Source organism: Arvicola amphibius, chromosome 2 (genome assembly GCF_903992535.2).
Source record: "Arvicola amphibius chromosome 2, mArvAmp1.2, whole genome shotgun sequence".
NCBI classification, from domain to species: Eukaryota; Metazoa; Chordata; class Mammalia; order Rodentia; family Cricetidae; genus Arvicola; species Arvicola amphibius.
In genome coordinates, this window is record NC_052048.2 from 13,329,293 (window position 1) to 13,343,867 (window position 14,575).

Sequence of the window (14,575 nt, forward strand, 5' to 3'; positions counted from 1 at the left end):
AAGAAATATCACTTGTGAATTGTGTGCATGTGGAGAGAGTTCTATGGTATCCAAGCACAATGCAGAATGATAAATAATTCCATCACTCACTGTGTACTAGTACGAAACATAAATGACATTTTCTTATCAAGCTGTGCATGGAGGGATGAAATGGCAGTTTACTGTACTGAACAACATAGGGACTACTTCCTGACATTATGGAGATATGACACTTCTGAGGAAGAAGTCAAACCTGGCATTTTTAAACAAAAAGGAGACCACTGTGTTGAGAGATGTGCCAAGATTTTACATGACATGGAGGGATATCATAATAGCCATGTACCCAATTCTGCATTTCATAAATAACTTCAGATGCATCCTCTCATTGAGTCATCAAAACACCCAATTATGTTGTTATCTCAACTCACAGGTGATGTGGGAGAGTCCTGCCCGCCGAGCTCCACACTACACACAGGTGAAGTCACTGAGGATCAAAGATGATATGTAGATTTCTCAAGGCAACTCTTACTGTATGAAGGAATGGACACCATCCTAGTTAGCTTAGCAGTCAACTCGGCTCTGTGTAGAGTCGCTTGAGAAGGGGGCTCAGTTGAGGGGTTTCCCAGATTAGACTGAACTATGGAAGGGTGTCCTGATTGTTAATTGATGTTGGAAACCCACCCCAGCATGGGCAGCACCAGTCTCCAGACAGGCGGGTCTAGCTGTATAAGGAGAAGGTTTCTTCCATGGTGTCTGCTTGGGTTCTTGCCCTGATGTCCTCCCCCATGGTGGGCTGAGACCTTGACGTGGAAGTGGAAATAAACCCTTTCTTCCACTGAGTCCCCTTTTGTTGGAGTGTTTTATTGCAACAGTAGATTGAAACTAGAAGATAGACTCAGGGAAATTTGTGACTTTTTGTTATGCTACTGTCCCCACACTGTAAGACACGAAGAAAGAATGACTTCCCAAATGCCGCCTTCCATATCTGTGTGCAGTTGATGGGGAACTCCCTCCACACAGACCATCATTGATCCTTCAATATTATACCCGGTAGATGATTGGAAAGTGTGGTAGAAAAAAATTTAAAGATTAACCGACTTGAATTCAAATTCCACTTCATAGCTATTGTCTCATTTTAATTCTTCCCAGGTGTGTCCAACCTAGGGATGGTTATGAATTCAGCTCAACACATTTGTAGACGACAATGTCTTATTACCGTGCCAAAAGGTTGGACATCCTTTTGGCCTTTGTTGTCTCAAGTAAGTGACAGAGATACTAAAACCTGATGTGAGTATTTTTTTTTTTTTGGAGGGAGATTGAGTTTATAGCTGCACTTTGCCTACCTTCCTTGCAGCTAGGAATTTAGTAGATTCTCCCTAAGGACAAGAGCCTCCCACTACACTTCTATTTATTTTATTGAGAGAGAGAGAGAGAGAGAGAGAGAGAGAGAGAGAGAGAGAGAGAGAGAGAGAGAGAGAACACATGCCACAGCTTTGGGGATCTCAGAATGACTGGCAGGAATCACTTCTCTCTTTCCACCTTGTGGGTCAGAGGGATTGAACTCGGGTTGCTTGGTGGCAGGTACCTTCACCCTAAAGCCGCTAATACATTTCTGATCTATTTCCTCATTGATTTTCTTTAGCCTATGTAAATTTTAGAATCTGCATCTTTCCTATAGGACACAGAGTCTAAGAATAACAGGACCAGTAGTCCTGACTTTTAGACCGTTTGCTCACTCCTTAGTGCTAAGCTTCTGTGATGTCACGAACAGTAGAAGCCAGCATCTCTCCTTCTCTTAGCGCTGTGACAGCCTGAGCTCACCTGTTTGAGTGAGGTAACCACGGAAACAGTGTTAATACTAATGAGAAAACGGGAAACCTGAAATCTGTGCTTAGCTGATGATGATAGGTGGGGAGATGGGTTTTGAGCCAGGGACCCACAAATTCCAATCTTAGCAGGCAAGCAACTGGGCACATTCTAGACACCTGTGACTTTCTTCTGTCTTTATGTGCTATGAGAACTAGATGATGCTGGTCGCTTAATTTTGCCCCTTTGGAGTAAAATTTGAAAATGGCTTCCCCTTGCGAAGATGCTTGGGAAATGCTGCTGTTTCACTTGCTGGCAGCTACTGTTAGAGACAGCCGTGCGGAGCTCTTATTTTTGAAAGCCTGTGTGTAAATTTCCTCACAGCCGTGAAGTATCTTTCCAACAGTGACAGCAGTTAACTAAAGCCTGAAGATAGTTAACAAAGAGCTTAGCCTACTGCCCGAGATCACCACATGCTTGCTTATGTAAGGCCCAGGCGACACTGTGTAGTTCTGAACTTTAATGACACTTTCTTTTAAGTTGCTTAGGTTGGCAGCACCATGTGAGACCTTTAAAGAAAACAGTCTCATGTATCCATAACCAGTAGGGCCCTTTAAAACATTTCTATGTGCATGGGGAAAAGCCCAGAAGTTAGGGAAATGGAACACAGCACTTTACTGGCTTTGCTCAAGGTTTTCTTTCAGACAGTAATGGTCCCAGTCTGTGGAAAAAGAAGTTTCTCCCATGAGGCATGAGAGCCACATTTATCTGTGAGTATAAGGGTCTACATTTAAAATTAAGTTAGGTATTATTATGGTTTGATAAAGTGGTAGTAATAGGTTATTATTGAAGATTCCTGACCTAACCAGCCATGGTTGTTGGCTGTTTCTGGTACCAGGCATACTTCTCTCCTATTGCGTGGACCTTTAGTCCAGTTAGATTGCTGTTGGTTACTGCCAAGATGTAAGAATTAGCTTATAAGAAGCTAGAGCTAATGGGACAAGCAGTGATTTAAATAATACAGTTTCTATGTGATTATTTTGGGGCCAAAGGGCCAGGAACTAACTAGCAGCCTCCCTCCACACCAAGCCACCAGTGCCGCTGTTGAACCTTTAGGGATATCTTGCCATGCAGGTCATTGTCATTCTTCATAGGAGTCACATCGGGTTAGGATCAGCAAACATCACTGAAAAGGGACTGGAAAGATCATAAGCCAGGAGACCAAGAAACCTGCTGTGACATTTTTGTGTTCTACATATGACAGAGGAGCTACCCTGACAAAACCTGAACAATTCTAATACCAGTTGACACCCCAAAGGGTATGGGTAAATCTACCAGGGCCCCGTCCTTAGATGGAGAGCTGTGGACAAAGAATGCTGGAACAATGAGAATTAGTCTTTCCCAGGAATGAGCTCCCTAGTTGCTTATCTAATACCAAGTAGTCAGCTCTGAAACCATATACTTATAAACAATTTCGAATGACTCAGTATGTTTTTCTTATATATTTACCTACACATGTGTATTGCATGTGTGTGTGCACACACACATGTATATCAGAAATGATTAAGGAAAAAGAGGCCATGGATTTGAGAAGGGCTGGAGGAAGGAGAAGGAGAGGGGGAAATGTTGTAATTATATTTTAGTTAACATAAAAGTTTTCAAAAGTTAAGAATTAATGCTAAGGCAAAAGAAATACCTCCAGGTTGTGAAGTAGGAACTGGCCAGCTCCCATTCTAAAACAAAAGCAAAAGTTCCCCTACATTGCCCGATGATTCCAGAACGCCTATCGGGAAAATAGCTGCTTGGTAAAGAAGGGAACTATTGGGAAAATAGCTGCTTGGTAAAGAAGGGAACTATTGGGAAAATAGCTGCTTGGTAAAGAAGGGAACTATTGGGAAAATAGCTGCTTGGTAAAGAAGGGAACACTCTGAGGGTCTGAAGAGAAGGATCAGGGCAAATGAACAAAACCGTAAATAGCTAAGCTGGTATTCTACTTACAAACTCGAATGGCTTTATTCCAAATAGCACAGGAAGAAATGAGAGACAACGAGATAAGGAGACCAGTAAGAAAGGAGCCAGGAAGATGGTGAGATCCTGGGAAGTGGAAGGGGCAGGCAGCCAATGGAAACACAGATGGAGAGGGAGCCAAGGGTATTGTAAAGCTGGGAATGGCTAATGTTGTGTTTGAAGATAGCATTTTAATCAGCAAATGTTTTCCCTCTCCTGGGCTCCCAGTCTTCAGGAAGGTCTGTGGCACTCACGGCGCCTCTTCGGTGTGCCTGGAAAGCTTCTGGCGCTCCCTAAGAAGGCTGTTTTACCTCAGCATGGTAGGATGTAGAAATGGTCTCTGAAAGTTGGCACCTGACGGGAAAGGAATTGGTGAGAATGAGCATATCTACTAAGTTAGCAAAATATTTTGTGGGAGATTTGAAATTTTATCTGAGGGGAGGGGATTGAAAGCGCCCTCTTTCAGGCGTCTGTGAGAAGGAAGACATTCCTGACTCCAGCATGGAGTCCTGAGTGAGGAGAAGCGGGGGAGAAGCAGAGGTGAGGGGAATGATGAAATGGCTTAGGAGAGAAATCACAGGAGCACAAGTCTGCGCAGCCTCAAGAGACTCAGAATGCAGAGCCCTCCTAACCTAGAGAACTGGATGGGTGTATGTTGGTTGCACTATGGGTTTTATACACATACACACACACACACACACACACACACACACACACACACATACTGGCATACATGCATGCACACACCAATATGCATGATTCAAAAATAAATAGCAAAAAATCAATTATGAAGACTAACAGAGATTTAAATTAGCAGCCTCTATATGGAACAGTATTATAAAAAGAAAAGAATCATGAAGAAAACAATACCATTTGAAAAAATCCCCATGTCATGGTTTGAATGTTGGGGGTCTGTCTTCTGAGACTCATCTTGATGGCCCCTGCGGTGGCCTTGGGGTGGTGGTGGTTTAAGATGTGTTGGTTTTGTAAGAGGGCTTAGCTCTTCCTCACGGGTAGGTGCTTGCTGTCTTGTAACTGGGGTGCTTTGAGGAACAGACCACTTTAGAGTAGTTCTTCTCATCCTTCCTAAATGCTGCAACCCTTTAATATAATTCCTTATGTTGTGGCGACCCCCAACCATAAAATTATTTTCATCGATTATCTCATAACTGCACTTTTGCTATTGTTATGAATCATACTATTGACATCAGATATGCAGGATATCTGATGTGACCTCTGTGAAAGGGTAGTTTGACGGCCAAAGGGGTCATGACCCACAGATTGAGAACTGCTGCCCTACAGTAAGACTGCCTCCATGTCTCTCTCTCTCTCTCTCTCTCTCTCTCTCTCTCTCTCTCACATGTTTGCCTGCCCATATTATGAGCTAGCATGAGACTCTTATTAGATGCTTCCATCTGAACAGAGAACTACACTCCTTTCCTTGGTTAGTGAACCGGCCTCAGAAGGTTTTGCTATGGTACTGGGAAGACAGATGGTGACAACTACATTGGATGAAGGGTCTAGAGTAGGTAGCTCACGGGGTCCGTTCTAAGTGTCCAGCAAATAACAGCTCTGGTCATGAGAACTTAGGGATAAGAAAGGCTTGCTCTTCTTGTGCATCCCTAATCTGTTTCAGGATGTCAATCAGACCTTTCACAGTTTGCCCTCCTGGTCTCTCTACCACCACTACTCCAGCACAGTTTTCAAGAACTCGGCTAACAGCCAAAGCTTGACAGCATCCACCCGCCCCACGTGCCCCCTGCCTCTGTGGTCCTGCTCGCGTGTTCCTTCAGGGTTCAGATTTCCTCTCCTCCTCACTTTTGCTCTCTGACACTGCATCCCTATTTAAACAATCAGCCTTCTCAGAGGCCCTTGACAATTAGTCTATTTTTGTACTCTTACAGCCTGTATAAGGACCTCCTGGGACATGTCCCTCTAGATGCCAGACCATGTCTCTTCTCATCAGCCCCAGGTCCTCCCACCGTCAATTGTGCATTTGAAGCATCTCAAATGGATACAAAGGGGAATGATGCGCAGATTCTCGGTGGAACTGGGGCGGTTTTCCTGTGCATCTTTCTTTCCTAGTGTCAGCTTGAGTCACCAGTGCGTGAGTGGGTGCTCAGCCATCACTGATGCTGCTCAGAATCAGAAGACGAGGGGAACAACAATATGATATTTATGTTTTATAAATGAAACTCAGAAATACCCTTGTCTTTGAGAACAGCTGGAGAAAGACAGTCTGCAGTCTACCGTGCCGAGTGAAAGGCTCCATTCTTCTGAAGGTCGCACATGTGCATAAAGAAGCCTCTCAGGCTGGGTGTTGGGACATGTCATGACTTCTCTGTGACATATGGAACTTGTTCATTGCTATTTCACTGTTAAATATTTCTCATTATTGTATCTTTTTAAAAATGTGAGAAAACAGACATTTTTCATTACTACAGAAATAGTTTTAAAGGTAGTTTAACAGTTAGATAATTTCTATGGTACTGAGCCCATGGCAATGGTAAACTAGTCTGTAGGATTATTCAGGAATGTTCTAGTCTCTTCCACACATTTCCTTGTTTATACAGACAGTTGCTCTTGGTGGTCTGACCCAAGTCCAGTGTACACCAATCTACAGCAGTTAAGGTAAGATATTTCCACTTAGGAAGTTTTATTCATTCATAATAAAGTCACAACATGAACCACTTTCACTGACAGCTGAGGGGGAAAGGGTCACAGTTTGAAACCAATGCCAATGTGTTTGAACTTCTGAAACTTGCCTTTCCTATCTTGAATACCCTGAACAACAGCTTAAAATCAACATTTAGTTTTCATTTCTCAACCACTTGATCTCTACTTCCTCCTTCTATGTCTCCTATTTCCTTCCCTATGTCTCCTCTCTCGCCAGCCTTGTATCTGTTTGGTTAATTCTGTATATAAGTTTCCTGGTAGATTTTAGCCTCACAGGTATAAAAAGCTGGTTTGTTGTCTAACATAGTACTTTGCTATGCAGAGTTTAATAAATGTTTGCACAATTAAATCCACTTCCATATAGTCACTGCACCTTAGCCTTTAACCAGAGCCTTACTATGACTGTAGCGTATGTCTCATGTTTCAGAGTTTTGCTTAGGATATCTCAGTTTCTCTTTTGCTAAGGCAAAACACTATAATTGTTGTGGGTGGAAATGAAAAGAAAAAGACTTGGCCAAGCAGGGCAGACAGTAAGAGAGAGAAATGAAAGTGAATGGAGGGGAGGATGGGGTCCGACAGAGGAGAATAAGAAAGCAAACAGAGAAAGACAGGGAGCAGAAAGAATAAAGTTTCCGAATTAAGAATAAGCGCAAGTGATCAATGGGGGCTGTACACTGATATCTTGTGCCTTTGCCGCTATTATTGACTTGGGTTATTAATTTCTTGTGCTCTTATTGGGCAGTTAAACCTCAAGCTGAGCACCAGTGACATCTCGCTTGTCTTCCTTTCTGCTGCTGACTCTCCTCTTTTTATCCCATGACTAGGCTGCAACTGGTTTTTGATTATTCAGAGAATTATGTGTTCTTAACAACATGCAGACAAATCATCAATATATCATCTGTTGCTATGGAAACTATGGGACATCTGATCATCCGCCTTCCAGGAAATAGCCATCCATTCACTTGGGTAGGCTTGTGTATGAAGAGTCAGTCACAATCCCAGAGAACCCAGAGAACAATGAGGACCCTAAAAAAGACATACATAGATCGAATCTACATGGGAAGCAGAAAAAGACAAGATCTCCTGAGTAAATTGGGAGCATGGGGATCCTGGAAGAGGGTTGAAGGGGAGGGGATACGCAGGGAGCGGAGCAGAGAAAAATGTAGAGCTCAATAAAAATCAATAAAAATTAAAAAAAAAGAGTCAGATACTGGATGGGAGGCAGGACTCAAGGATTGCCTTCATTTAATAAGTTTTCAGAATTATGAATTAGTAAAAGTTGAGTTCATGAGTCATTTATAAGCAGTGAGAGACACACCTCAGATGCCCCTTTAGACAACTATGGGACTCATCTTCTACAGTCATTTCTCCTAGGCTTTCTCTATTAGCAAGCTTTCAGGAAATAAGTCGTAGACCCTTTGCTTACATAGTTTACTAGTATTTTATAATAATACAACAGACTATTTTCCATGCACAGTTGTGTCTAATTTGTGATTGGTAATAGGAATAATTACATATACCTAGTGAATAACAGGGAGATTCTTTCTTTCATTTCAAATATAAAATACCATTAATGTGATGCATTAGCTTAGTTGATTAATGGGTCTATTTTGGTGCAATCCATTTAGCATGCGAAGTGTGAGAGATTTTTACTTCTCAGGCAATTATAATCTAAGCCCAAACTGACTGCTGTAATAAAAAAGAGAAACAAATGACTTCAACAGCAAGAGTTGGCATACATTAAGTGCATAATGTATGCTGGGGGTGGGGGTTGTTCGAGATATTCCAGATGAGTTGTGCCTCTTTCTTGAAGCAATGTTTAGAAATTATTATTATTATTATTATTATTATTATTTTCCTGTAATCAATGAATAGGAAACAGGCAACAGGAATTCAAATGGAAATTCAAACAGTAATTTTATATTCTTACTTCATGCTCAATACATGAGCATGTTTGTGAGCAAAAGAGACAAAAATATCCTGCCATCATGAAAGTTAATTGGAAATAAATAGTAGCTGTAACAATCAGCAAGCAATATAAGGTCAGAGTGCTGTGGTAGAAAGAATGCTTTATTAGCAAAACTGAGCTTAGCAGTTGAACTGTGTGATCTAGGTAAAGTATGTGGTGCCGGGGAACTCAGATACAAGGTTTCCTGGGGACAGAGAATGAATACATCAACCTTCTAGGAGCAGATAGGACCTTGTAAATCATACTTAGATGGCAGAGAGATCTTCCATGGGTGTCAGTGCTCTGTGGAAGAGAAGCCACGAGCAGCCTTCTCTGATCACAGAGGCCTGAGTGGCCATGTGTAGCCTAGACTGGGATAAGTAGAATCCTCAGGTTTCATGAAGCCAAGGACACCTGAGGCCCATGACAAGGAACTGTTTTTTTTTTTTCCCCCAAAGGCGTTCATAGGAGGAGAGTGTTTCTCAAATGTGGGTCTTCTTGAATTCAAGCTAGTGAAATTTGTATTATAATGTTTCAAGTTCTTAAGCTTGTCCAAGCTGCTTGTTCTTCTCTGCCTCAAGAAACAAAGCTTGCTTAGTTAGGCTTTCTGCTCACTCTCTACAGACACGAAGGAAAATGGAAAGCTGTGTTATTGGTTGGGGTTAAAACTATTTCTGAAATTAGGTAATGATTTTCTAAGGGGAGGTCAAAACTGCTTTCAGTATTTCTCATTTTAGATAACAAAAAAATAAAAACAAAAGCAAGACACTAGGTGGTTTATCACTGGGTTTTCTCATAAATGTACTTAAAATTACATTGTCATAGAAAATGCCTACGTTAAACTATGCAGCAGAATAGGACTTTGGAACTTAAAAGTCACAGAAGCATAGGAAGCTTAAAAAGGGATCTGAGATTCTAAAGCTGTCAAAAGGCACCCTGGGGGTGATAACACTGCTGGACCAAAACAGATTTTGCCAGTAATGCCTTATTTTTCAAAGTTTTAAGTTTATATGCTGTAGGCATAAATCCCGTGGCTCCAGGTAACTCCCATATTTTTATCTACTTTTAAAAAAATGTTCTCTTGTCCAAGCCAATGTGACAAGAGTCATCCAGGCTAATGTCACTCTAAGAAATTCTTGCCAATAGTTGAGAGGTGTTTTCACTGTGAAAATGGAGGATTGACTGGGCAGGGTAATTTGCAGATAATCCAGTGTTAAATCTTCTTAGCTGGGTCTAGCTTTCAGCCACGAGGGAAGCACATGTATAAGCCTGAGAGATTTGAGTAGAATAGGCCAGTGCTTGTCACGTACAAATCACTGTTATCTATGTCCTTCACAGTATGAAAGTGAGTCCTCTACTTTGGTCATCTGAGACCAACTCATGTTACCAGCTTCATGATCTTATTAACCTTTTACTGACACTATGCTTTGTTGTCTATGCAGTTGTTCATGTCAAGTTTAGGTTTAGAAGAATTAACAAAAGGTAGATGGATAACATGTCCAGAAATTCTATGTGGAATAGAAAGAAGGTGGTGAAGAATTAGGTCACTTGATGTCAGCAGACTGGTAAATCTTCCTCCCAAAGATTCCAAAATTCAACAAGGAGCTCACCAAGTAATTTCTTTCTGTAAGAGATTTGAAACTTGTTGAGAAATTCCTTCATCCTGAGTAAATACAGAAACATCAATACCTGCGCAAGAACTTGAGATGTTCTTGATCCCCAAACCCTACTATTCCATGTGCTTGGGAAAGAACAGCCTAATGATACTTTTAAAAGGCTAGACCATTGTAGGCTGAGGCTGCTTACTTGTTTCCTGGCCTCCCAGACCTGAAATAACCGCAGATAAACTGTATTAATTAAAACACTGATTGGCCAATCACTTAAGCACATTTCTAGCTAGCTCTTACATCTTAAATTAACCCATTTCTGTTATTTTATATTTTACCACAATGCTCATGGCCTACAGGCAAGGTTCCAGTTGGTGGCTCTATGGTTTCTCACTGACTCTGCCTTCTTTCTTCCTCTATCTGCTTGGAATTCATACCTTGATCTATTCTGCCCTGTGATAAGTCCAAGCAGCTTCTTTATTCATTAACCAATAAAAGCAACACATATACAGAAGGACTTCCCATATTAGACCATACATTCAAAAATTCTGGTTTTCTTTGAGGTATTAGCCTAGAAAAAAATGTTCAAAATAAAGATTCAGGATTGAAATCAACCCTAATGAAATTGAAATATATGAATTACCTGATTCAAACTGACTTTTGAAAATACACTCAACAAGGTCAAGAGAAAAATAAATGAATGACATGACAATTCAAATGAGGTAGAAACTTTAGAAATTTGCCAGGAAATCAGAACAGATAAGACTTATCTTAAGAATAAATAACTGAAAATTTTACTGGAGGGGTCCAACAACATTTGAGCTTCACTGAAGGTAAGATCAGCACCCCAGACAAGCTATTGGATGTTGTTCAGTTAAAGGAACAAACAGAGAAAATGATGGAAAAAGTGATAGAATCTTAGGGGACTTCTACAATACAATCAGGTTGGTCAGCCAATGTACACTCTGTGATAAAAAGAAAGTTGGAAGGAGAAGGAAACTTAATCAAAGAAACAATGATGAAAAATGATCCATATTTGGAGGCAGAGATCCCAGTAGCCCTAGAATTCTAAACAAGATGAACAGAAAGATATCTACACTGAGGTAAATTACAGTCAAATATTCATTCCAGACAAAATTTGATAGCAGCAAGGAAAATATGACTACATACAATGGGGTTTCCAGAGGACTGCTAGGACATTCATCAGTCAATGCCTTGCAGCCAAGCCAAAACAGGATATCATATCACAATGTGACAAATGAAGCCCTCCAATCAAGCGTACTATAAGTGCCATATTGTTGAGGTGTCATAGGCAAAGCTTCACTGTCATTCCTAGGAGACAATCTCACAGCACATTTCCTGGTCCTCTGGTTCTTACAATCGTTCCACTAACCAAGATGTTCCCTGGATCTTGGATGCAGGTGTTGTTTTGTAGATGAATCAACAGACTGGCTGCCTAACAAGACCTGAACATTGACAATACCAATAGACCTGCTAACATGGAAGACCACCCACAGACACAGAACTACAGAAAATGAAAAGACACTGAGAGAGGTAAAATTAGTGTCCCCCAGGAATGAAGGTCTATTGCTTATCCAATACCAAGTATGAAGGCGTATGTCACAAACAATCCCACACCAGTTTGGAATTATGATTAATAGAATGGTTATTTACTTAAAAGGGAAAAAATTACAGATCATAGTCCCAGCCAACAGCCCTCTTCGCAATCAGGAAGGGAGTCTAGTCGCCGGACGCAGAGCCGGAAGTCAGAGAGAGAGTGGAGAGAAGTGGCCACATTTTTAAAGAGAGAGACCACACCCCAATGGGCTGGATCTCAGCGGCTATTGGCTGAAGGAGTGGAAAGAGCTCCCGCAACACAAGTAGTCATTCCTGAAATCATATACATGCAAAAACACTGAATGGGATGAGAATGCTATATTTACATATTTATGCATATATGTAATAATAGCAATTAAAGAGAAAGAGGCCACAAATTCAAGAGAGAGCAAGGGAAGCCATGAATGGTGATAGAGGGAGAAAAAGGAAGAGAGAATGATATAATTACACTTTAATTTCCAAGTCATTAAAATTTAAAATAAAAAGAATAAGAAGCAGTCCATACTAAAAATAAATAAATAAATAAAATGATACTATAGATGGCAACATTGGCCTTTAAAACTGAAGGTAAGCAGACTTTTTTGGGCAAACAAAAGTTAAAGCAATTCATTCCCTTGCTGATCTGCCTTACAAGCTCACATAACAAAAGCATATGAAGTACAGATCTTACTGAGCAATGTAGCCAATGAAGACAGAATATTATATAGAATGTTTTAATACTCTAATGATAGTGAATAAATCACTTTTAGGTCCAGTACAAAAACCAAAAAGCATGAAAAGCTATTGTCACTGTAAAATACTCTAATAGCTACACAATATGAAAGTGTAAATTGTGTAATCAGTAATGAATCAGTGTGGAGGGAAGCAAAAGATTATTCATTGAGGTGTGGTCTCACTCTGTAGTCATGCTGGCCTAGAACTCACTATGTAGCCCAGGGTAACCTCACATTAATCCCATCCCTCCTGTCTCAGCCTCCTGGAGTCTGAGATGACTGGTATGAGCTACCATACTGGATGGAAAGAAAGAGTAGATGACCTGGGTGTGGCAGTGCACACCTGTGATCCACATACCTGGGAGGTGGAGGAAGGAGGGTGGAGAGTTCAAGGTCTTATTGTGAGATCAAGAAAGAATTTTCCTCTTTAAGGCTAAATTATCTCCCCTACCATAACCACCACTCTCTCTATGTGTATACAGTTTACAATTTAGCCATTTATTCATCAACAGACACCCAGGCTGCTCTCATGCCATAACTGCTGAGAGTAACATTGGAATGCAATAGGAGTTCAGATAGCTCTCTGAGTTACTAATTCTATTTCCTCTGGGTGTAGATTCAGAAAAGAGTGTTCTAAATCATATAGTGCTTCCGTTTTTAATTTTTAGAGTCAACTCTACTGTCTTCCACACTGGTACTCTTTTACCTTCCTCCCACAATAGTGTACATGGATTCTGCTTTTCCCAACCATCCAACAAATATTTAATGAGAACCTACTGTGCACATCCCTTTTGTAAAGTGGTCAGCTCACTTTTGTGATCCTACCATCCTTTTTTCTAAGTAGGGAAGATGCTCTGGGGAAGAAAGCAAAATGGCGGCACTGCTAGGTTCATTATTTTGAATAAGATTTCATACTGCTCAGTAATATAAAAAAAAAGTACACTATAATTGGGTCTGTTGGAATAGCTCAGTGGCAGAGCATTTGACTGGCATGTGTGAGACACTGAATTTCATCAGTACAACCAAAAGGAATTAAAATTAGAAATACACTGTAATAAAAATGAATTGGGGTCTGCTAAACAGGGAATGTGCATTCGTGCATAGTGTTTTATGTTTCAATGTTATATGATGCATATGTTTGTGCATATAGGCTGGTGTGTTCATGTGTGTGCGAATACGTGTGTGTGTGTGTGTGTGTGTGTGTGTGCGTGCCAGAGTTTGAAGTTGGATGTCCTCCCGGTCACTCCATCATATTTTTAAAATTGTTGTTACAACTTCTATAACTCCTGGTGCATGTGTATATGCATGTGACTATAGAGTGCCTGGGAAGGGGCAGGAGAGGATGGTGGGTCTCCTTGAGATGGAGTTACAAGTGTTTTGCACTGTTCCATGTGGGTTCTGGGAACCAAACTCAGGTCCTCTTAGCCTCTGAGCTTCTGTTCAGAACTCCATCTTTTTTATTTGTTGAGACAGATCACTGACTCAATTTGGGGTTTACCAGATGGCTAGACCAGTTGTCTAGTGAGCACTAGGGACTCTACTGTACTGTGGTATACTGCTTTTTTAAAATTGATTTTTATTGAAATTTATATTTCTTCCTGCCTCTTCCCTTCCCCCTTCAGCCCTCTCCCAAGGTCCCCATGGTCCCAATTTACTAAAGCAAAGAAAACCAGCCTACAAATCCAACCCAAAAAAACTTAGACAACAATGAGGACACTAAAAGAGACTTACATAGATCTAATCTACATGGGAAGTAGAAAAAAATAAGATCTCTTGGGTATACTGCTTTTGTACACTGTAAAGATTTGTCATTTGTATTGGTTTACTAAAACACAGATTGGCCAGTATAAAGGCAGGAAGTATGAGAGGGGTGACCAGACTAGGAGAATTCTGGAAAGAGGAAAGGCTCAGTCTGCAGTTGACATCTAGATGCAGAGGAAGCAAGATGAAAAGGCCTTACTGATAAAAGGTACCAATCCACACAACTAAAAATAGATAAGAATTATGGGTTAATTTAAATTGTAAGAACTAGTTAATAAGAAGCCTGAACTAATAGGCCAAGTGGTTTATAATTAATATAAGCCTCAGTGTTTATTTGGTACTAAATGGTTGTAGAATCAGGTGAGACAGAAACTGTTGTGAGGAGGTCGCTTGTTGGTTCACAGCTGCTCAATTCCCAAATAATCACATAGAAACCATATTATTTAAATCACTGCTTGGCC

General features: G+C 40.7%; 1 protein-coding gene across 1 annotated transcript in view; it reads right to left on the reverse strand.

Annotated features, from left to right (window-relative positions):
* The window catches only part of Ptpro (protein tyrosine phosphatase receptor type O), a 133,070-nt gene that overhangs the window by 102,062 nt on the left and 16,433 nt on the right, over positions 1-14,575 (reverse strand). The window contains exon 9 of the mRNA XM_042054499.1: positions 3,482-3,518. Within this exon, the coding sequence (XP_041910433.1) occupies positions 3,482-3,518 (37 nt within the window). The remainder of the gene's footprint in view (positions 1-3,481; positions 3,519-14,575) is intronic.